The sequence below is a fragment of the Pistacia vera genome, unplaced genomic scaffold, assembly GCF_008641045.1.
Source record: "Pistacia vera cultivar Batoury unplaced genomic scaffold, PisVer_v2 Contig691, whole genome shotgun sequence".
In the NCBI taxonomy this organism is placed as follows: Eukaryota; Viridiplantae; Streptophyta; class Magnoliopsida; order Sapindales; family Anacardiaceae; genus Pistacia; species Pistacia vera.
In genome coordinates this window covers 767,341-790,199 of record NW_022196547.1, presented here as the reverse complement: position 1 = coordinate 790,199, position 22,859 = coordinate 767,341, and the positions used below count along the sequence as shown (strand labels likewise).

The 22,859-nt window shown below is 36.3% G+C and overlaps 2 protein-coding genes and 2 pseudogenes across 4 annotated transcripts; 2 read left to right on the top strand and 2 right to left on the bottom strand.

Annotated features, from left to right (window-relative positions):
- Window positions 1–178: 178 nt before the first annotated feature.
- LOC116113829 lies at window positions 179–4,315 on the top strand (annotated as a pseudogene).
- A 426-nt stretch (window positions 4,316–4,741) lies between these two features.
- Window positions 4,742–9,217, top strand: LOC116113802 (annotated as a pseudogene).
- Window positions 9,218–9,256: 39 nt separating this feature from the next.
- Window positions 9,257–13,613, bottom strand: LOC116113801 (LRR receptor-like serine/threonine-protein kinase RPK2). Of its 3 annotated transcripts, none has more exons than XR_004125470.1 (3): window positions 10,251–13,613; window positions 9,686–9,814; window positions 9,257–9,586 (listed from the first exon to the last, which is right to left on the bottom strand). XR_004125470.1 is itself a non-coding variant. In XM_031399963.1 (2 exons), the coding sequence occupies exon 1, from the start codon at window positions 13,412–13,414 to the stop codon at window positions 10,283–10,285; it is 3,132 nt and encodes a 1,043-aa protein (XP_031255823.1). In that variant the 5' UTR covers window positions 13,415–13,613; the 3' UTR covers window positions 9,821–9,910; window positions 10,251–10,282. The 3 variants fall into 3 exon arrangements, 1 of the variants encoding a protein (XP_031255823.1); XR_004125471.1 differs by having other exon boundaries at window positions 9,742–9,814; XM_031399963.1 differs by lacking the exons at window positions 9,257–9,586; window positions 9,686–9,814 and adding an exon at window positions 9,821–9,910.
- A 2,097-nt stretch (window positions 13,614–15,710) lies between these two features.
- LOC116113837 (rRNA-processing protein UTP23 homolog) lies at window positions 15,711–22,604 on the bottom strand. Its single transcript, XM_031400000.1, has 6 exons — window positions 22,229–22,604; window positions 22,036–22,116; window positions 21,585–21,705; window positions 21,159–21,464; window positions 20,703–20,768; window positions 15,711–16,012 (listed from the first exon to the last, which is right to left on the bottom strand). The coding sequence occupies exons 1-6, from the start codon at window positions 22,417–22,419 to the stop codon at window positions 15,920–15,922; spliced, it is 858 nt and encodes a 285-aa protein (XP_031255860.1). The 5' UTR covers window positions 22,420–22,604; the 3' UTR covers window positions 15,711–15,919.
- Between the last annotated feature and the right edge of the window lie 255 nt (window positions 22,605–22,859).

Sequence of the window (22,859 nt, the reverse complement as noted above, 5' to 3'; positions counted from 1 at the left end):
ATGATTTGGTGTTACGTTTACTTACGTGCACAGATGCTTGAAAGTGGTTACTTATGGTTCTCTCCGAAAAAACTGACAAGCTACAGTCAAACCACTACTAAAACAATGCAACATGGATCCAATTTTACCTTGCATTCTTAAGTTTTGAAACACACAGAGATCACTAACAGACACAAGCATGGACAAGAAAAAGAAGAATGAAGTGATTAGATTGGAACGTGAATCTGTCATCCCCATCCTCAAAGCACTGGTTGTTGCTGTTCTCTCCCTTCTTATCGGCACATACAATATCATTTGTTCATCGTTTTAGTTATGAATAATATTTTTATCTTATGAGAATGATAATTCATAAAACTGAAAAGATATTTATGTTTACTTGGATTTACTTTTACATTTTGTTGTTCCTCTTTGTAGAAAATCCTGATGATAGGGAGGAGTTTGCAAAGCTTTGCAAGAGAGTTGAGTACACAATTCGCGCTTGGTATACTGTACATTTTGAGGATTTGATGGTACTATTGCTTTTTCTCCTATCTCTAGTCATGAAATTCTTTCCTCTCTGTTTGCTTTTTGAAGCATATTATTTATTTTTGTAATTTTGCAGCTAGTGTATGCCTTCTTTGACCTCTAACCGGACCTGATAGCCTGAAGCAGCATCGTATAAGTTCTACAGATGCTGATGAAGTAGAAATGGAATTCTTGAAACACTTATTTCGGGTAATAAATGTCAACTATTTCACTTATCATGTTAAACGAAAATTTAGACAACACCAAATATTATCATGTTTAAAAAAGATAATCACTCTGGAAGTATCTTCAATTTGCAAGTTGTTTGTTGATATATGGAATTTGATGGTCTCCATTGTTGCTCATATGGTAATTTTGAGATAGTATCTAGTGAGAAAATTTATGCTAGGTGATTATATCTTCATTAAGAAAAAAGGCTTAGTGATAACTCACCCTCTACAATATTCTCTGCTTTTGTACGATAATAGGAGGATTCATTAATGATCATAAAGGTAAGTTTCTTATCCAAATATAATAATTATACTGAAACATGAGAATGGTACATTTCCTCAGACAAAAGATATTCCTAACTATATGTAAGTATGTGGTGTCTAATTATCAATATCTCATTCACTGCGTTAGGGATTTCAGAATATCTCATTCACTGCGTTAGGGATTTCAGAATTTCTCATCATTTTTATGCAGGTGGTGGACAAGAGCAACTTCAAACTAGCAACTACCAAAGAGATTGATCTTGCACTTTCAGGGCAGTACCTTCTAAATCTTCCCATCACTGTCAATGAATCTAAGGTTTGTAACCACAAATATGTAGGAAATGATTTTGTTTTATACTAATGCCAGTAAATGAACATGCCCCATTAACAAGTCTCTGGATGTGCATGTTGATGCATTCTTTTGCTTTTCAAGTTTGTTGATTCAAATTTCCCTTTTTGCTGAATGTAGCTTGACAAAAAGCTTTTGAAGAGGTATTTCGAAGAGAATCACCACAACCATCTTCCAGATTTTGCTGATAAGGTATACCTCTAAATGGCACTAAAGTTTGCAAGCCGAACCCTTGAAATTCCTTGTAGGTTTTACTGGTTAAGTAGTATTTACCATCGTAGGGGAGGCCCTTTTAGTGGCCATTGTCTGAATTTTATAAAATGTCTATGAGTTACTTCACCCACTTAAAAGTATTTTATAAACTATTACCTTGGTTTTAAACTTTGCTATTCTGGAATGGAGAAAGCTAATCTGTAGTATGTTTTAGTTCATAGTACATTATCTTCCGACGTGGTATTGGAAGTGATCATACAACTGATTTCTTTTTCATGGAGAAGGTGGACCTACTAATTTCACGCTTTTGGACATACCTTTTGAAACGAGCCGGGTACATATTTTTTTAAAAAAGGAAACTGTAGCTTTTTAGCCTTTTTTTCTTCATGAGGGAACTGTTGGAATGGAGATAGAACGTTTAGTAAATTTTCAACATCAATTTTAGCATTGCTCAGTAATCGGTAGAATCAGCAGTCTTGGGCAAATATATAGCTTGGCCATGGGGCAACCCTTAATTAATCTTCTTTCTCATATTTACCAACTTAAAATTGCCTTTTGCTTTTCAATCTTTGTAATCCTTTGTAGATTTATGGTACTCGCAGGCTAGAAAAGTATTTTTGCCAACCGAAAAAGGACTCAAAGAAGGATGACGAAATTGGTCTGAAGATGATCCGGATGATTGACGTTGAACGGATTTGTCTTGAAAATATGGAGCTGAGGTATTATGTTTCATCTACACCCTATACCATGTGCCATAAAAGGTTTTAAAATTGCTCCTCTGCTTCTTGTTGACTCTTAAATCAACCCGAAATCTAATTTTTTTTTTTTTTTTTTGGGACTTATTCTTATCAAGTCCCACAACTCCTAGATTATTTTGAATTTTTTTTCATGATTTAGTTAATTGGGCGATTCAATGTGGCAAAAAAAACAAAAATGTCGACCTTTGTATAGATAATTGTCGTATACAGGTATTTTCTTTTTCTTGGTTAATGTTTTTCTATTTATCAAATTTCAGATTGCTTTGAACAACTAAGAAAAAATTAGAAGACACCTCAGAAGAATGATCACTCTGCAGGCCAGCAAGTAAAGGAGATGAACCAGACCGAACAATATATGTAAAACATATTAAAAATATTCCAATGGCTGATCTGGAAATAGTTCTGTGTGAGCTATTTCAGCTGCTCTTTGCCATTGATTTGTAACTATTTTACACTCTCTTTTCCTAAAACCTATAAACAATCCACAAACTATGAATAATCTTTGAACAGCCTGAAAAGAAAAATCCAGGATTAACTCCAACGGACTGGGTCAAGTTCCTCGGATCTGCTGTGGTTGGTCTGGTAAGGTTACCTATCAATTTTTCAGTATTTGTTCTCATTTTTGTCCATCTCTCTCCATCTTGTTGAGATAACCTGCCGGTTGCTGTAGTCAGTTCTATCCAATTTACTGAAAATGATCTTTGGGTTATTATTGCAGTCTTTTCAACAGTGATCGGTTACTGCGCTAAAACATACTTCACGTCAGTTCTCCTCTTGCTCTTGTGTGCCGCTTGCCCATACTTTTTTCTTTTCCTTCATTGTTTTGGGGTTATCGATAATTGTTTCCGTTTGATCAATATTTTTGTTGCATTTGCCCTGGCCCTGATTTCATGTGTGCACGTCTCATTTTTCTACTGCATAGGCTCGCTGTTTATTTAAGTAATGATTAGGTGCTTCCCTTTGTCTAATGATTTAGTTCATGATCGATTTGGAATCAAGTTATTCTCACCGTCACTGCCACCAGGTTTCAGGAAAATTTGGCTGTATATCAGAATTTAATCACACAGGCTATGTATGACAAACAACTTGACAGTGGAAGGGGTACTCTGCTTCACTTGTGTGACGATGTGATTTAACAAGAAGTAAGTTTCATGCCTGATGAATTCTTTCATATTAGACATGTCCTTTGTTAAATTCATTGCCGGCTAACCTGTCAAACCCTTATTTTCTCATATTTAACTTGCTAATGGTACTATTTAATATAGCATTCATGTCATAGTGCTATGAACTAATTCGAATTATTACTGCTTATGGCAACTCATTATTTTGCAGGTCAAAGAGGTGATTATTTCGTTCTTTATATTGATGGAACAGGAAAAAGCCACAACGCGGGTATGCTGTATGCATCAGTTTGTGGTTTACCTACCGGTTTTCTCTTTCTCAATCTTTGCTGGATATGAATTATTTAATTTAGATTCCTTATGTCATCTCTGGTGTGAGACTTATGATAATGTGACATAGGAATTGGACCAGCGGTGTGAGGAAGTAATTTTGAAGGGGATGATGCAGTACAAAAGCTAGAGAAGTAGGGCATTGTTTCGCGGTGAGACTCCCAAACTTGCTTGGTAAGCATATGTTAGCTGTGGTGTTGGTGATGATTGGAGATTGATGTTTGAATCCAGGATTCTGAAGGGCGGTATTCTTGTGCCGGGGTGAAACGTGGTAATGAGATCATTGGCACCACGACTGAGGAGCTTGTCCTCAAGGCAAAAAAGAGTGTTGCAACTTGATTCATTCTGGGGAGGTGAGGTTCTTCATATTCAAAATCAGTAGTTAATTAAATGAATTTTTACATCTGATGGTAAGAGTTCGCTGCAGGTAAATTGTACTCTTGTAGTACAGATTGTTTTGGATGGGAGAGTTTACTCAATTATATCTATAGCGGGATTTTATACTTTGGATTGTCAATATATTTTTAACTTTTACATCAGCTTTGAAGAGGAACTTTTATTTTATTTTCTGAATCTGGTATATTTTTCTTTTTCTTTTGCTAAATAATGGATGTTAGGATCTCTCTTGAAGGTAGCAGAACCTGCTTTAGATGCAATGTCCAGTTGATCCTTTAGATTTCAAATGATTCATAGATAGCCGGTGCCTATCATGTGGAATCTAATCTCATTTGAGTTGAAAATCGAAATTTAATCCAATATTTACTTGGATGATTAAATTTATTAAGAAAGTTTAAATTTTGATTATAAATAATTTATTTACATTATTCCAATGTTGATCAGATAAATCTCGGTAAAGAAATACAAATACCAATTAAATGAATCTCAGTTTGACTTTAATTGGTCAGTTTTAAAATTGCTTATCTATTTATTTGATTATATCCTTTATTTAACAATGGCAATAAAATTATTATCCTGAAGAATTAATGGATGATTTATTCAACAAAATTCAATCATTAATTTTCTTTTTATTTAATTTTTACATAACCGCCAGTAAATGAAACAAGTGTAAGCTTCAAAATGGAGGGACAAGCTGTTAAGAATTGGCGCTCCAAAACATTCAATAATTCGGTCGTGAGAATTTCCCGCCGCAGAGCCGGGCGTTACACACCACACACAACTTATGGCTTTTTTTGAGTTTTTTCTCTTCTTCTTCTTCTTCATTTTCATCATCAAATCTTCAAAGAAGCCACGACTGATGAAAAATTATGGGTAAGAAGAAGGATATAATAAAACTAGAACGTGAATCGGTTATTCCTGTTCTCAAGAACAAGCTCATCAGGACCTTGGCCGACCTCATTGGTACTATTTCTTAATTATTGTAATATTTTCTTCTATATTTTTGCCTGATTTTAAATGAATTACTTTTGTTAATGGGAATTCAGGTGAACTTTTTGTCTTGAATAAGCTTTAATAATAGAATTATCATGTTAAAATGATCGGATTTGACTGAACATTATTTCACAAGTTCTGTAGATAAACGATCAGATCGAATTGAGTTTCAAAAGCTGTGCCAGAGAGGTGAATACACCATTCGAGCTTGGTATCTTCTGCAATTCGAGGATCTGATGGTATTTGATTGAGATATTTTTGTTACTCTTTCTTTCTCATGCGTTCTTTAACTTGCCTTTAATTGACATATTTTGTTTGTAGCAATTGTTTTCCTTGTTTGAGCCAGTTCATGGGGCTTCCAAATTGGAGCAGCAGAACCTAACTCCTGAAAAAATTGATGCCTTAGAACAAAATTTCCTCACCTACTTGATCAAGGTATCATATGTGTATTCAAATTTGGATTGTATTGACGTGTGCCTCAATGACAAGAAAATATGTTTGCCTGAAACCTAATTTTAAGGCTCCCAATGACAAGAATCTTGAAGAAATCTGTTTCAAAAAGGTCTTTCTTCTTGTTTCACAGTTTGGTCACCAGTGTCTACTACTTCACGTTGTCCAATTAAAACGTAAGAAATTGTGAAATATAAATAATTTTGACAACATTCAATAAACATGTTATGTGTATAACTTACACATTAGTTGATATAGAAAATAATATCAAATGCTATATGCTTATAAGGCATGTGGTTTTTTATTGCTGTTTCATTGATCATGTTGTTTGCTTTCTTCTTGTTCTTTTTTTCTGTTTCTTCAAATCCATTTTAATTTCACCTTTTATAAGGTGATGGATAAAAGCAATTTTAAGATAACAACTGATGATGAGATTGGTGTTGCACTTTCCGCACAATATCGCCTAAATCTTCCCATTAAAGTTGATGAAACTAAGGTTTGTACTTAATTGCTTAATTTGGACAAACAGTCATAACTTATTATTTGAAAGTTTTCTTCTCATGACTCACTTGTTTGCTGATTCCAATGTTCACTTTTGGGTGAATGTAGCTTGACAAAACCCTTTTGAGAAGGTATTTTCAGAAGCACCCTTGTGAAAACCTTCCCAACTTTGCCGATAAGGTATTGCTTTAATCCAGCTTTGATTGTTGATAATCATTTTATTCAGTGGACAGGGAGATATGTGATGGATACTATTCGTGTTCCCCAGAGAAATTGTCCATCTTAATTAGTTTGGGGTTTATTTTTGTGGGTTTGTTGCGCGTACAAGTTTGTAGGTTAAAGATCAATGAAGGTCTATTTTTCACTAGACCAATCTGATTAACTGATAATTATCATATGGATATCTCAATTATCAGAAGTTCTTAAATATTCAGGAGAAATGATAGAGATAGAAGGATCTATGTTGGTTTGGATTCTCTGGTCATTTGACATCATGTATTCGGAAGTATTAAATTTTTTGCATCTTTTTCTCTCGATTGTGAACTAATTTTGATTTATGACATTGAGTATAGTACATAATATTTCGGCGTGGGTTTGGAATTGATCAAAGAAGTGGTTACTTCATCATTGCAAAAATAAACACAATCATTGCGCGTATATGGAGATGTTTCCTGACAGTGATTGGGTGAGTAATTTGATTATGAAAGAGCTTTCATATGACTATCAAACATAGTTTGAAATTATAAAAATGAATTGTTCATACATTTAGCAGGTTTGAAATATTGCTGTTTAATTATCGACACGATAAATTCTCTCTTTTTTATCTCCGACTAAAAATCCCCAGTTGTAAACATTTGATATTGGTTTCCTTATTTGTTGCTCTTCTGGGCTCTTTTTCCTTGTAGACTAAAAGGCTTTTCTATGGGAAGTCAAGCAGAGTATCTAGTAAAGTTATGGCAGAGCCTGTTGAAATTTGCATCGAGTCTGAAAACGTGCAGGAAGGCTTATATGTTGAACGGATCCGTATTGAGAAGCTGAAACTCAGGTTTTGAAATGCAATTTGATGATATTTCTCTTTTAGTTACTACTGGTCTCTGATGATGAATGTGTTTACCTTAGGCCCTCAATCACATTTAATTTTGTTTTCGTGTGGCCAGTTTTTTTAATCTGTTTGGCAAGATCACAATCCAAGAACCAACATTTCAACGAATAATTGTTGTTTACAGGTATGGGGTGATTTTCTTTTGGGCACACTTTCCTTGGTTCCTTTTTGTTTTTTTTTTTTTTTTGGGTTAATGTTAGTGTTTTGGACTAAGCCAGTATGAAACCTCTATTATACTGGAAAGAATAACTTTTTACACTGGAAAGCACTTTGGAGAAGGATTACTTTATCTTCGAATTCCTTCTTTATTTACATGGAAATCACCAAAATTGCTCCCTTAGTTTACTTCAAATTTAATGTTTAATCGTACATCAATTTATCTAAAAAAAGTGGTAATCTGCAGGAGAGCTAGTGGCAAAAAAGAAACACAGAGGAATATATATGTGAAGCACTTTGAAAACATTCCAATGGCTGATATGGAAATAGTACTTGTGAGTTTTTGTTATTGCTCTGTGTTTTAAAGACTATGCATCTGCTCCTCTCTCTTCTGTTTCGAAATCTCTTCAACTGCCCGTTATTTAATAGCTCATATGACAAATCTAACATGGTGACATTGTTTTCTTTTCTTTTGTTTTTTTGGTCTCTTTATATAAACAGCTAGAGAAGAAAAACCCAGGTTTAACACCAATGGACTGGGTCAAGTTTCTTGTTTCAGCTTTGATAGGGCTGGTCAGTTATTGCATATTCTACTATGAAGTTTTATGAATATGTTATTTCTTTTGATCCATCTTGCTCATGTGCACTTCTTTACAGGTTACTCTGATTAGTTCTCTAAGTATCCCGAAAGCTGATATAAGGGTGGGATCCTGACAGCAGTGGTCGGTTACTGTGTTAAAACATATTTTTCGTTAAGTGTCCTCTTCATCTATGTTGTGGCTTCGGGTATATCAATTTGTATATATTTTTTCTATATTTTCACAAAGAAAAGGAGTAAAATGGCCGAACATCCAGCTCATAATTAATATTCGTGATCTATTCGAGTCTATTCTTGCTTTAAGATTTGCCTTTTACGAGAAACTAATACTTGTGAAACTGCGTATATATAGTTTTAATGATAACTTGGTAGCATATCAGAGCTTAATTACACAGTCCGTGTATGAGAAACAACTGGACAGTGGAAGGGGAACCCTTTTACACTTGTGCGATGAGGTGATTCAACAGGAAGTAAGTCATATTTTTAATTTTATAGTCCATTGAAACAGATGCTGAAATTTTGTATACGATCATGGTTCTTGGTCTTCAATGAGCTGTTTCTGGAATCAGATATTTCAACTCGGAACATAAATAATTTTAATATGCAGGTAAAAGAGGTGATCGTTGCATTCTTTATGCTGATGATGAAGGGAAAAGCTACTAGAAAGGTGCAGGCAACTTATAATGCTACTTTTGCTTTTTCTGATTCCTTGATGGAATGCTGAATCATGAATTTGGAATTATGTGAAGCAGGAACTTGACCTGCGTTGTGAGGAACTAATCAAGGAGAAATTTAGTGAAAGCTGTAACTTCGATGTGGATGATGCAGTTGAAAAGTTAGAGAAGCTAGGGATTGTTTCCCAGGTGAGAATTTACTTGGAAGCAACATCCAGAATGAAGAAATATGATTTCCTCTGCCAAATTAGGTTGACTTTAGTGTGTCCTAAATACAGGATAATATTGGAAATTATACATGCGTAGATGTGAAGATGGCTAATGAGATAATTGGCACTACCACAGAGGAGGTAGTTCTCAAGGCTAAACAGGGTGATATTGAAACCACTACACCCTAAACTTCTATTCTCCCTTGATTGCCTTAGAAATTGTAATGTCTGTAACAGATGAATCTGTTAGTTTGTTCATGTACAGAGGTATATTTGGTACGACTTACTAGTATATTAAATTGGATTATATTATATAGTATTATACAATAAAGTTGGTTGTGCTTAATGTAGGCATTATATAAACGAATATAATAGCATTTAAGGATAAAAGTAATGTATGCATTCACATCTTCAAAATAAAATAATTAATCGTATATGCAAAAGATGCTGTACATTGTCAACGTAAATTTACGGAGTTGGGAAAAGAAGTTAGTATGGATGAAGCTACCTATAGGAAGTAGAACATCATTGATAGATCATGTCATTTTGTTTCCCTTACCAGCTAGCCATCAATTTGCTGATCTCCGCTGAACATCATATATTTGCATATCCTTTCATCTTTCCAGTCAATTCTGCTGTTCTATTGCAGCCAATACAAACCTAACGTGGTGATGAACATGTCACCAGATCACTGAATTTGATGCCAACCAAAGAACAAAATTTCCACTCAAATGTCATCTGTAAACAAACCAAAAAGGAAGGTGAGGTCGTCATGGTATTTTGTGTTATCCATTATTACTATTCCAAAACACAATGATGCCAATATAAACAAATTACCATGAGGAAACTGTTCTAATTAAAAAGCAGTCAGGTCCATGGACATTGTAAATAACCTTAGATAAGATGAGTGATGTCCCTGAATTTTGATGCCAAGCAGCAGCAGTTCCACTTGGGTCGGAGCCATCTCTAAAAAAACCGAAACAGGAAGGTAAGACCATATTGTTTTACCAGGAATCCCCTTTAAACGACAACAAAAATACCGCGTCAACAAATTACACACAACTGCAGAAAAATAAGGCTTTAAGCACTTGTTTGGTAAAGAGAGAGAATAGAGCAGAATCTTGAAAAGAATTTGATGTCATTAGTCAATACATGCGTCTTAAAAAGGTCATTCGTGCACCAATACAATTTGAAGATAAAAGAAGCAATGTGGGTCTTTCAATCTTTATCCTCTTTTTGAAAAAAAATAGTGCATATTGTGACAACCTCTTTTGCTTTTGTGAAAGCAAATTTGGTTATGCAATCCCGTATAAGTTACTATTCCAGCAAAGCTGGTCATCCAAGTAAAATGACATCATTGGGAAGGCACAAACATCAAAAGAGAAAAATACAGATGACTCACTGTAGAATATGGATTATGCTGTAGAGTTCTCATCATTTCAACTGCTTCAATTTCTCGAGAACCTGCTTCACTGATGGCCTAACAGAAAGTGTCTCTACTGTACAGCCGGTAGCAAGCCTTAGCATTCCCAACAAATTCTCTTTAGGCCCTGCTTCCCATAATGCCGGAGAGAAAAGCTCAGAAGACCGTCCCTCCTTCATCAGCATCTTGGCCCATGAGACAATATTGAACCCATTTCCATACTCAAAAAATGATGGATCAAGGGATTTTTTCCCTGACATTAGTTCTAAGAGCACCACACCAAAGCTATAAACATCTGCTTTATCAGAAACCCTGCATGTGGTTGCATATTCTGGTGCCACATACCCAAATGTGCCAGCCACATCAGTTGTTGCATGAGTTTCAGAAACTTCTAAAAGCCTAGCCAAACCAAAGTCTGACAGGTAAGCATTAAGCTCCTCATCAAGTAGGATATTGCTAGGCTTAATATCCCGATGAACTATCCGGGGAACACATGAATAGTGGAGGTAAGCAAGAGCCTGTGCTATGTCAATAGCTATGTTGAGAATCACTGACCACTGTACATTTTTGCCCGATTGCTTGTGTATGAAGGTATCAAGGTTTCCACCAGAAAGATAGTTGTAAATTAAGAACATTTCAGCTTCTCCCACATAATACCCTATAAGAGTTACAAGGTTCTTATGTCGAATACGTCCTAGTGTTCTTATCTCAGCATCAAATTGTTGGATACCTTGGAATCTTCCCAAATAGAGCTTCTTTACAGCCACCAGGTAACCAGGGACCAATTCTGCTTTATAAGTTGACCCGAAGCCTCCTGTACCAATTAGGTTGCCAATACTGAAGTTCCCAGTAGCTCTAACCACATTATCATAGGTCAGTTCAGTTGGAGTTTCTGCAAAGGTGACAACCACTTTCCCCCTCAGACTAGCGAGTCTCCTAAATCTTCTCCTCCTGAAAATAACAAAGACTATCACGGAGGCTATGCACAGAACAGCAGAAGCCGAAGTTACCACTGCAATGATGAATGATTTTAATCTTTTCCGACTCTGCAATCTATCATGACTAAGCTGAACAGGAATTTTTTCCGGTCCAGTAGAGTTGGTATCTGGACATGGACCGAGGTACTTATTTTCATTAAAAGAATTGCAATCTATTTGGTGGTGAAGATGGGGTATACGGCCGGACAGGTTATTGAAAGAAATATCCAGTGTAGCAAGACTAAGGAGGGTCGAGAAAGATGAAGGTATCTCACCAGAAAGCTGATTGTGGTCAAGTAACAAAGTTTCAAGAGCTGTAGCGTTTGACAAACTTGCAGGGATGGATCCTGTGAGAACATTATGAGAAAGATCTAAAACTGTAAGAGAACTCAACTTACCAAATTCAGATGGAATTTCTCCTGTTATATTGTTCCCTCCAAGAAAAATCCATTTCAGAAATTTCAACTTTCCCAATTGATAAGGCAGAGATCCAGAAACCCTGTTTCCACTTAAATCAAGACGCTGAAGCTTCATCAACTTATCAACACCAGAAGCAATTGGCCCACCAATCTGATTGTTAGCCGCTTCAAACTCCATTAAGGTTAGACAGTTAAGAAACAAACCCTTATCAATCATACCCGACAACTGGTTTGCACTCAAGTTGACTGAAAGGCTCAGCAGATCACTGCAGTTTGAGACTAGCTCTCCAGGAAGAGACTCATTAAACATGTTATTGTTCAGTAACAATCTGTAAACAGGTTTACTCTTACTCGCCATGAATTCATCTCCTAGTGCAAATACAGGCAAAGTACCGGAGAACCTATTGCTACTGAAATCATGGATAATCACAAAGATCTTGTTCGACGTTGATACCCAAAAAGGAATATTAGCATAAGCAATCTGTACATCTTCCAAATCTAAAAAACTGAAATCATCCCCAAAAGAAATCAAGCTAGAACTACCGCAATTTGCATCCTCGTGTCTTGTGAGAACGCCTGTTATGTTATTCTGACTAACATTGAAGTACATCATACATGGAACTCGCAGCTGCATCGGCAAATACCCAACCAAATTATTCAAACTCAAATCCAAATAAGTTAGATTCTTACAATTCCCTAAACTTTTGGGCAACACACCGTTGAAACCATTCTGCCCCAAATTCAGCACTCTAAGCGAGCAAGAGTCATTCCAGTTGTCAGGCAATCTCCCTCCAAGATTCCCTCTCGGCGCCCACAAGATCTGTAAACTCGAACTCATCAACAACTCATAAGGCACACCACCATCAAAAGCGTTAAACTCTCCTTTCAAACTACCATCATTGTCATTTACTTCATTCAAGTTCGTCAACGCAACAACTGACAACTTTCTGCAATTCGCTAACTCTACCGGAATCCTATCGGTAAGACTATTCCTAGAAACATCAAGAACACGGAGCTCCGAAATCCGTCCAATCTCGGCCGGAATCGGACCTTCTAGAATGTTACCGTCAAGCATCAGTGTCCTCAAGTTTCTACATTTTCCAATTTCCTTGGGAATATTCTCAGTCAAGAAATTATTAGAAAGCTTCAAATGCTCTAAAAACTCGCATTTACTTACAGAATCAATCACCACTCCACCAGCTAATTGATTATTCGACAAATCAATCACACTCAAATTTCCACCACCAATCACTCTTCTCGGCACTCCACCGCTGAGCAAATTAAACGACAAATTGAGCACGCGAAGAGCCTCCAACTTGCTTATCTCGTACGGTATCTCGCCGGAGAAGTTATTTCCCTGCAACTCCACAACTTCCAAAAACCGAAGCTCTCCGATACTCGCCGGGATCTGGCCGGAAAACACATTGTGGGGAATGGACAAGGTACGGAGCTCGGCCAGCTCGGAGATGGAAGCTGGAAGAGTTCCGGCAATGACATTGGAAGACGACGTCACGGCTCCGACGAGAGCCAAACCGGTTACTCTGCCGGTGAAACGATCGCACGTGACACCGAACCACGTGCAGTGGTCGGTCGTTGAGTTCCAGGTGGCGAGAAGATTCGAGGGATCGCGAGACACGGAATTCTTGAAGCTGAGAAGAGATGCCAAGTCAGAAGAAAAATAGTAGGCGTCAGTTGGAGAGAAGGGTAACGTGAAACAGAAGAGGAGGAGGCAAATAAGTGTTTTCATATTGGCGGGCGGCGAGATTTGGAAAGCATAAAAGTCGGGTTGTTAAAGGAGTGTAAGTGTAACGTTCATTTGGGGTGGGGTAAAGGGAGTGTTTGGCGAGCAGCGAAAAGAGAGGGGTTAAAAGAAGATCCGGCAAACGTACAAGACAAAGAGGAGCCGGCGTAAGAGAAGGGAATTGTTCGTACATTCATTACTCTTACTCACATGCAATGCAACCAACTCGCTGTTTATTTATTTGTTTGTTGGTTTGGACGGACGTTTGAAATTTACTTTAAATCCGTGTTGATGATCAGAATGAGAAGCTAAACAATAAACAAAGCAATATGAAAGAAGATAAAAGAGGGAAAAGGACCATTCATCCAATAATGTTTAATATTACATCTTTCTTGCATGCCACTTGGATATTGTAATTTGTACTAATAGATTATCGCAATCGAAATGAAGCACAACAACGTTGGGGAATGGGGACATAAGAGACTGTGAGCCAACAATCAAGCTGAATGTCTGTCAGGTATCATTTTTTCTGTATTAGAAAATTGTAGAAAAAATTAAAAAGATTCACCTAAAAATTTAATTTAATTTGAAAATTATTAAGGACGTTCACATGTCCCAACAAGAGAAAAGCTTGGGAATCGAAAGGGACTAATATTGTATACATAATTAATTTGGCATCATTGTCAATTACAAATTTGACTACTTCACACACTTAGACTCAGACTCTCCCTTTTATCATTGTGATCTGACCAAAGATTACCATTACATATTGTTTTTTCAAAAATAAAAATTGGGATCATCATACTCTAACCACACAATAATTTTATTATCCAGACAACTAACTATTGAATAGAGATTTATTCAAAAGAAAGATGATCAAAGTATTTAATGATAAAACCAAAAAAAATAAGAGAGGAAAGTGGGAGACACAGGCTCTGAGGTTGACCAAATTTACCATAACGTGAAAAACAGAATGATCAAAGTCAAAACACGTTTCTAATGAGCAATGCTCCCAGTCCCAAGCAGGCATTTCATCATAAAGGAAGTAGGCGTTGAGCCAAGAAAGATCACTCTGTTTTGGTCAGACTTTATTGCATATGAACTTTTTGACTTAACGCTCACAACCACCACTCCCCAAATTACTGTAAAAAAGAAAAGAAAAAAAAAAAAAAAACAGACTCTCTCCACTGAATCAAACGCTGCACGACTTGCAAAATATGCCCCCAATAATTATCATCTCAAGTTTTATAATGAACTTTGACTTCTCTTATTCAACGCGCATTCCATTAGTTTTTAGTTGAGATCAACCACATCATCCATCTCTGTTTTAACCATGATATTATATGGTTAATCCACAGACTATCCAATAAAAACTGTTATTTCAATAGAGGCTTCGGGAAATTAAGTAATCAACTTGGTGTACAAAAAGTCCCAAATGAAAAGACCAGAGAGTTGAAACCTACATCAAGTCCTTGAAATTATGTCCTGTTAGGTGTTTAAAAACAGACTTTTAAGGTATTAACAATAGCATGAGTTAAGACTTCTTACAGCGTGAGATGGAGGGAAGATTGGAATGGTGGGGGAGCAGTGAGATATGTCATGAGACGCACTACAAAGAGAATGAAATATGATGTGCAGGTCTCCATCTATACCATCTTCAGTGGCTCCAATCAAAGGGCAACTTGTCTTCTTTTCTGAGAGGTGAGAGCCACCTTTCCAGTGAAATTTGTCTAAAACAAAAATAATTGATCTCAACCTTGTGCTACTCTTGCCTACAGGACTACTATGTATTATTCAAAAGCTTGTCATGGACAGTTAAAAGTGAACCTATCATGTATAGAGAACATTGAATTTTCTAAATATTTGACAATATCACAAACATGTCAAAAATGCATCACTGAGAAAAGCTTGTATTTTTCACCAAGTACAATTTCTTTTTTCCCTTCACAGTCCAATGCTATAACTAAGATATGACAAGAAGTAAAACAAAAGCATGCCCACATTGGGGTTTTCACCTCTGGTCATATTCTCTACCTGTCCTAATTTTGCTTTATCATAATGCATTGTTGTAGTGCACTGTAGCATGAACTTAATCCCCTTAGCTGTGATTAACCTGATATTAGAGACAATGTTATATACTTCATAATAGTAACACTTCTTTCCAATTAACAAAAGGGTCAAGAAACTGATTTGCAAAATATTGGGCAGTTTAATGGCGCCTTCATAGCCTTGTCATCAAACTAAGTACAGATTGGCTTTTATGAATGCAATGAAGGATCAACAGAAAAACAGAGTCTCAAAACAATCCAATTAAAGATATGAACATATTAATCAATTTTGGAAATGTCTAAATTTGCGATTCTCAGACAACAACGAAAAATGCCAAAATCTCACCCAGTAAGATACCACAATTATAATGACATATAGTTTTACAAAAGTTAAACACTCACTGAACACTTAGCTTCACCAAGACAAAATCTTGATCCTCTTCAAGCTTGCCAATGACGATCATTAGCTTTCTGTCTGCACAGCGTTTTTGCCCACACGTGACCTCTTTCGTTTCCTGCTCCTACTTCTCACAGTATCATTCCCCTCTTCACTTCCCTACAATTACTTCCACATATTAACAATTAATGACGTATATCAATTATCTATTTTATAATCCCCTTTCAAACTGACAACAAACTTAGCTATTTTGAAAGTACAACACCCCAAACCCAAAGCACTACTTGATCTAAGAGTGCTGAAATAGCTCACTCAAGTAATTAGATAACTCCCAAGTCCCCAGTACAGATTAATTAAAATTTCAAACTGTGATTGAAATATTATGCCTCAAACTGTTGCCCACAATTTAGAGGCTGATTATAAATNCAAAATATGCCCCCAATAATTATCATCTCAAGTTTTATAATGAACTTTGACTTCTCTTATTCAACGCGCATTGCATTAGTTTTTAGTTGAGATCAATCACATCATCTCTCTCTCTCTCTCTCTCTCTTAACCATGATCTGATATGGTTAATCCGCATTAGTTTTTAGTTGAGATCAATCACATCATCTCTCTTTCTCTCTCTCTCTCTCTCTGTTTTAACCATGATCTGATATGGTTAATCCACAGCAATAACACAGGCACACCGAAAAAGTTACACCGAAATTTTATATCAATTTACGTATAATATGCATCTAAATTCTTTTATAATTTTTTTCTAGTGAACGACCGTCCATCAAATTTGAACAGTTATTCACTCATATAGACGAACGTCTATATATAAGAGACAGACGTCCCCGTTTAAAAGACGTCCGTCCATAAATAAAATACAATAAAAAAATTTATAAAACATAATGGACGGTCGTTCATAGGTTGTGGACGACCGTCCCTTAATTTTGGACGGGCATCTGCAAATACAGGACGCTCGTCCATTAAGTTTGGACGAGCGTCCATAAGGAATGGACGCCTGTACAAACTTAATTTGTTTTAAAAAAATAAAATAAAAAATTTAGATGTCCGTCCATAAATTGTGGACGGGCGTCCCTTAAGTTTGGACGGATGCCCACAAATAATAGACGCCCATCTCTAACCCAAATATAAAAAAAAAAAAAAATTAGGGACGGCCGTCCATTCATCCATACTTTTAATAAAAATAAAAAAAATTCTAAACAAAAACCCATTCTTCTTCTTCCTCATCTTCATTCCTCCTCTCTTTTTCTTTGTCCCAAGTTGCCATGCTGGTGCAAACGAGAAATCCAAGTGCCCAGACAACTGATTGACGGTCTGTGAAAATTACAAATATAAATCAGTAAATGCTTTAATTTCTATTTGTAGGATCTAGATATACATGCACCAGTAGACACCAAGTCATTTTTTTTAATCAGCTTCCAGAAAAATAAATGAAAAAAGGAAGGGAAAAAGATATATGGACAACAGTATAGATAATTACATTTCCAGTGTTAGAATCCACCAACATACCCTCTGGGTTGTCTCCAATAATTATTAGATGTTTACCATCAGGACTCAGCGAAGTATGCTGCAAAAGCACAAAATAAAAAAAAAGATAAAAAATTCAATTGAAAGCTTCAGCTTGCAAGTGCTTCATATATTGCCCAGAAAATGAAGCACAAAACCCTCCATGTCAACAAAGGCACCACATACTATACAGATAGATGGACTGTTGAATATAACTAACTTACGTTCACTCGCAAAGGAAAACGGAAATGCTTAGAGAGTTGATATTTTTCCATATCAAAATCTCTGACACTACAGTCATTATTTGAGGCAGTGAAATGGACTGCACCACTGGTAATGAAGACGAAGAAAAAGAGAGGAGATGGGGAATGAAGACGAAGATGTTTTGTAATAGAAGAATGAGTTTTTGTTTAAATTTTTTTATTTTATTATAAGTATGGACGGAATGGACGCCCATCCAAACGTCAGGGACGGCCGTCCAAATTTTATGGATGGCTCTCTCCAAAGTTTTTTTTTCATATTTGGGTCAAGGACGGGCGTCCAAACTTAAGGGACGCCCGTCCACAATTTATGGACGGGCGTCCAAATTTTTTATTTTATTTTTTAAAACAAATTAAGTTTGAACAGGTGTCCATAAAGAATGGATGCCCGTCCAAACTTAATGGACGGGTGTCCCGTATTTGTGGACGCCCGTCCACAACCTATGAACAACCGTCCATAATGTTTTACAAATTTTTTTATTATATTTTATTTATGGACATGCGTCCTTTAAATGGGGACGCCCGTCCCTTGTATATAGACGCTCGTCCATATAATATGGAAGGGCGTCCATGTGAGTGAACGGGCGTTCACTAGAAAAAAATTGTAAAAAAATTTAGACGCGCGTTACACGTAGGCCGGTACAGAATTTCGATGTAACTTTTTCAGTGTCCGTAGTGTTATTGTAATCCACAGACTATCCAATAAAAACTGTTATTTCAACAAAGGCTTCACAAAATTAAAGCTCCGTTTGGTTCATTTGTTTGCATTTTTTAGAAATTTTTTTTTTGAAAAAAGTTAAAAAAAAATTAAATTGGACGGCTATTACGATGTAGGATTTGAAAATTAATAAAAATATCTCCTATATTTGTTTATTTACTAAACACCCCTATAATAAAACTTTGAAAGTTAACAAAAACACCTCAAACCCACCCATTGAATAATCACAGCCGGTCACCACCGCCGGAGGGTGGCCAGAGTCGCCGTATCGACGCATGACCGACTGGATCTTGCTGATCGTGCGCCGATATGGCCTTTGCCAGCCAGATCCACGGTGGATCTGACCGACAAAAGCCAAATCTACGGCTAGATCTGGCCATTGACGACCAGATCTGATCGCATTTGCTTGTCAACGACGACCAAAGATACTGCCGTCGATAATGGTCAACGACGACCATATGTTAGCCGTCGTTGACATCTGGTTACGGCAAAAGATCTGACCTTTTTCGACCAGATCCACCATAGATCTGGTCGAAAAAGACTAGATCGATGCACTACCGGCCAGATTCAGCCGGTAGTATGCCATTATATCAGATTCCGACCAACTTCTGACAGTGGTGACCGAAATCTGATATAATGTGGATTTAGAAGTGTTTTTGTAATTTCGAAAATAAATATTTAAGGGTATTTAATTAAATTAACAAATTTAAGAGATTTAAAAAAAGTTGAATAATATTGGATAATATTATGAGTTTTTGAGAATTTGACTGTTTAACTTTTTTAGGAATACTAATAATAGTATTCCCAAAAACCAACCATAGGGAGCCTAAGTAATCAACTTGGTGTACAAAAAGTCCCAAATGAAAAGACCAGAGAGTTGAAACCTACATCAAGTCCTTGAAATTATGTCTTGTTAGGTGTTTAAAAACAGACTTTTAAGGTATTAACAATAGCATGAGTTAAGACTTATTACAGCGTGAGATGGAGGGAAGATTGGAATGGTGGGGGAGCAGTGAGATATGTCATGAGACGCACTACAAAGAGAATGAAATATGATGTGCAGGTCTCTATCTATACCATCTTCAGTGGCTCCAATCAAAGGGCAACTTATCTTCTTTTCTGAGAGGTGAGAGCCACCTTTCCAGTGAAATTTGTCTAAAACAAAAATAATTGATCTCAACCTTGTGTTACTCTTGCCTACAGGACTACTATGTATTATTCAAAGGCTTGTCATGGACAGTTAAAAGTGAACCTATCATGTATAGAGAACATTGAATTTTCTAAATATTTGACAATATCACAAACATGTCAAAAATGCATCACTGAGAAAAGCTTGTATTTTTCACCAAGTACAATTTCTTTTTTCCCTTCACAGTCCAATGCTATAACTAAGATATGACAAGAAGTAAAACAAAAGCATGCCCACATTGGGGTTTTCACCTCTGGTCATATTCTCTACCTGTCCTAATTTTGCTTTATCATAATGCATTGTTGTAGTGCACTGTAGCATGAACTTAATCCCCTTAGCTGTGATTAACCTGATATTAGAGACAATGTTATATACTTCATAATAGTCACACTTCTTTCCAATTAACAAAAGGTCAAGAAACTGATTTGCAAAATATTGGGCAGTTTAATGGCGCCTTCATAGCCTTGTCATCAAACTAAGTACAGATTGGCTTTTATGAATGCAATGAAGGATCAACAGAAAAACAGAGTCTCAAAACAATCCAATTAAAGATATGAACATATTAATCAATTTTGGAAATGTCTAAATTTGCGATTCTCAGACAACAACGAAAAATGCCAAAATCTCACCCAGTAAGATACCACAATTATAATTACACATAGTTTTACAAAAGTTAAACACTCACTGAACACTTAGCTTCACCAAGACAAAATCTTGATCCTCTTCAAGCTTGCCGATGACGATCATTAGCTGTCTGTCTGCACAGGGTTTTTGCCCACACGTGACCTCTTTCGTTTCCTGCTCCTACTTCTCACAGTATCATTCCCCTCTTCACTTCCCTACAATTACTTCCACATATTAACAATTAATGACGTATATCAATTATCTATTTTATAATCCCCTTTCAAACTGACAACAAACTTAGCTATTTTGAAAGTACAACACCCCAAACCCAAAGCACTACTTGATCTAAGAGTGCTGAAATAGCTCACTCAAGTAATTAGATAACTCCCAAGTCCCCAGTACAGATTAATTAAAATTTCAAACTGTGATTGAAATATTATGCCTCAAACTGTTGCCCACAATTTAGAGGCTGATTATAAATTGCAGAATTGAAAAATGTCACAGCAATAAAAAAATAAAAAAATTACATCTAAACCTCACCTTTCCAGATACCCTACTTTGATTATGACTACTCTTTTTCTTCTTACATGAAAGTGGATTTGGACCCTGAAAATTAAAAAAAATTAAAAATTTACTCCATTAACTGTTGCAAAAACAATCTTAAAGAAGAAGTAGGCATGTTGCAATACGAATTACAGAATGCCACCAGTATACTTGAATTGATGTTAGATGAATCAATCTAGATGCTGGTATTACAGAAAAAAATATCAATAAGCAAGCATTACAATCCAAACCCTTTGGGGGAAGGGAGCATGCCATATTTAGAAGTCAAACTTCCAAGAGGGGTGCAAATAAATATGTTAATGTTATCGCTTATGGTGGTTTAAGAATGTAGCGGCTACACAAAAGAAAAACAGGAGTTGGTTAAAACTAGATTATGAACCAATCACACTCGATTAAGAGAGTTAAGAAAAGGACATGAGCAAAATTTTTTACCTTAGCTTTCTTTCTCTTAAATTGCGGTCTATCCTTCACACCCAATCCCTTTGTTGTATTATGTTTCCGTTCCACTGTCTGCATCTCTAACTTCTGATCTTCTAAATCTTCATTTTCATTAGATGAATCCCTAGTTTGCTCAGTTTCCAACAAGTTCTTAGCTCTCTTTTTTAACATTTTATACTCTGATTCAGTCATATGAGAGCGACCTTCTTCAGAAGCTTTGACAAATTGGCGTTGAAATGCAGATGGGGGCTCAAGGAAAAGGGCATTCCGCAAACCAAATATAAGTGGAACACCTGGAACCTGCATAATGGTAAACGAACGAATAAGAGAAGCTTCTAAAACCATAATGCAAAATAATTGACACAGGAATAAAATGCAAAAGGAACAAATCGAATGCTACAGGACATGAGACACACCGACCTCCTGTAACTTCTTCCGCAGATCAACATCCTGAGTGGCAACAAAGAAATGCTCAGAATTTTTTTCTCCAATAATATCCATGATGCAAACATCAGCACTCTTCCTCTTGTCATGATCACATCTGCCATTGGAATTTAATTTTAATTATCACTACAACTGAGAAATAATCAAATCATGTCCCCATAAAAGCTAACCAGGATGAACATGTTCTCATGAGCAGACTTCTAAAACCCCAATAAGAAAAAATAAATCAATAGAACACCGGCTGGAATACAAAACACTAAACTAGGGTTTATGCATCTTTGTGGGCTGGACACACTTCCCAATCGCAAATATTAAACCCTACTCACTGAACCCTAATCAGAATAACAAGACAAACCATACAAACTAAGCGATAACCAATCTATCATACACACGAACTTGTTAAGAGAAGCAAAAAGAAAAAGCTGACCTTGCAACTGTAAGCTTATGCGCCGCCTCGAGAGCTTCAGATTGTGACTGACCCAGTCTCTTCAACTCCTCAATAACACACCTATCAATCAAGCCGAAGCAAATAAACAAATGTTCACAACTTAATAGACAACAGCAACATATATACGTATAAAAGAAAAAGAATAAGAATAAAAAAAAGGAAAAAAACAGACTTGGTGGTGAAGAGCTTAACAGGAGCAGCAAGAGTGTTTGAAAGAGCTTGGTCAGCCGGAGTGATGCCATTTTCAATGAGGTGATGCACGAATGTACCGTCGCAAATAACTTTGTAAGGCTGCCTGAATCCAAAACAAGCTGTGAAGAATCTCACAGTCTTCCTATGGCGCTTCTGTTTCTTCACTTTCATCTTTAATTTGTTAAATTAAATCCACAATAAATTACACACTGTAATCACCAAATTAAGCTGAACCTTTATGCATAAAAGTAAAAGAATAAAATTATTCTTCACCGGCGATAAGGGCGGAAGTTGTATGTGCGAGAGGGACGAAGGGTTTTGGCTATTAAGAGAGAAGGATGGCTTAAGAAGAGGATCCGACCCATATAGATGGGCCTTTCTAATTGGGTAGAGGCCCATGTTGATTTACATAACAACGTGTAGAGAGGCCCGTGATTCCAAGGAAAATTCGTCTTAGTTTTTTTTCCATTATATATATATATATATAATATATATATAGGCAGGTGTCAGAATTTTATTGGATTTTTAATTTTAATTTAGTTGACTTCGTGTTTCTATTATCCTATGAATTGAAGTTACGATTTTACCTTTAAGGTTACATTAAATGGCGT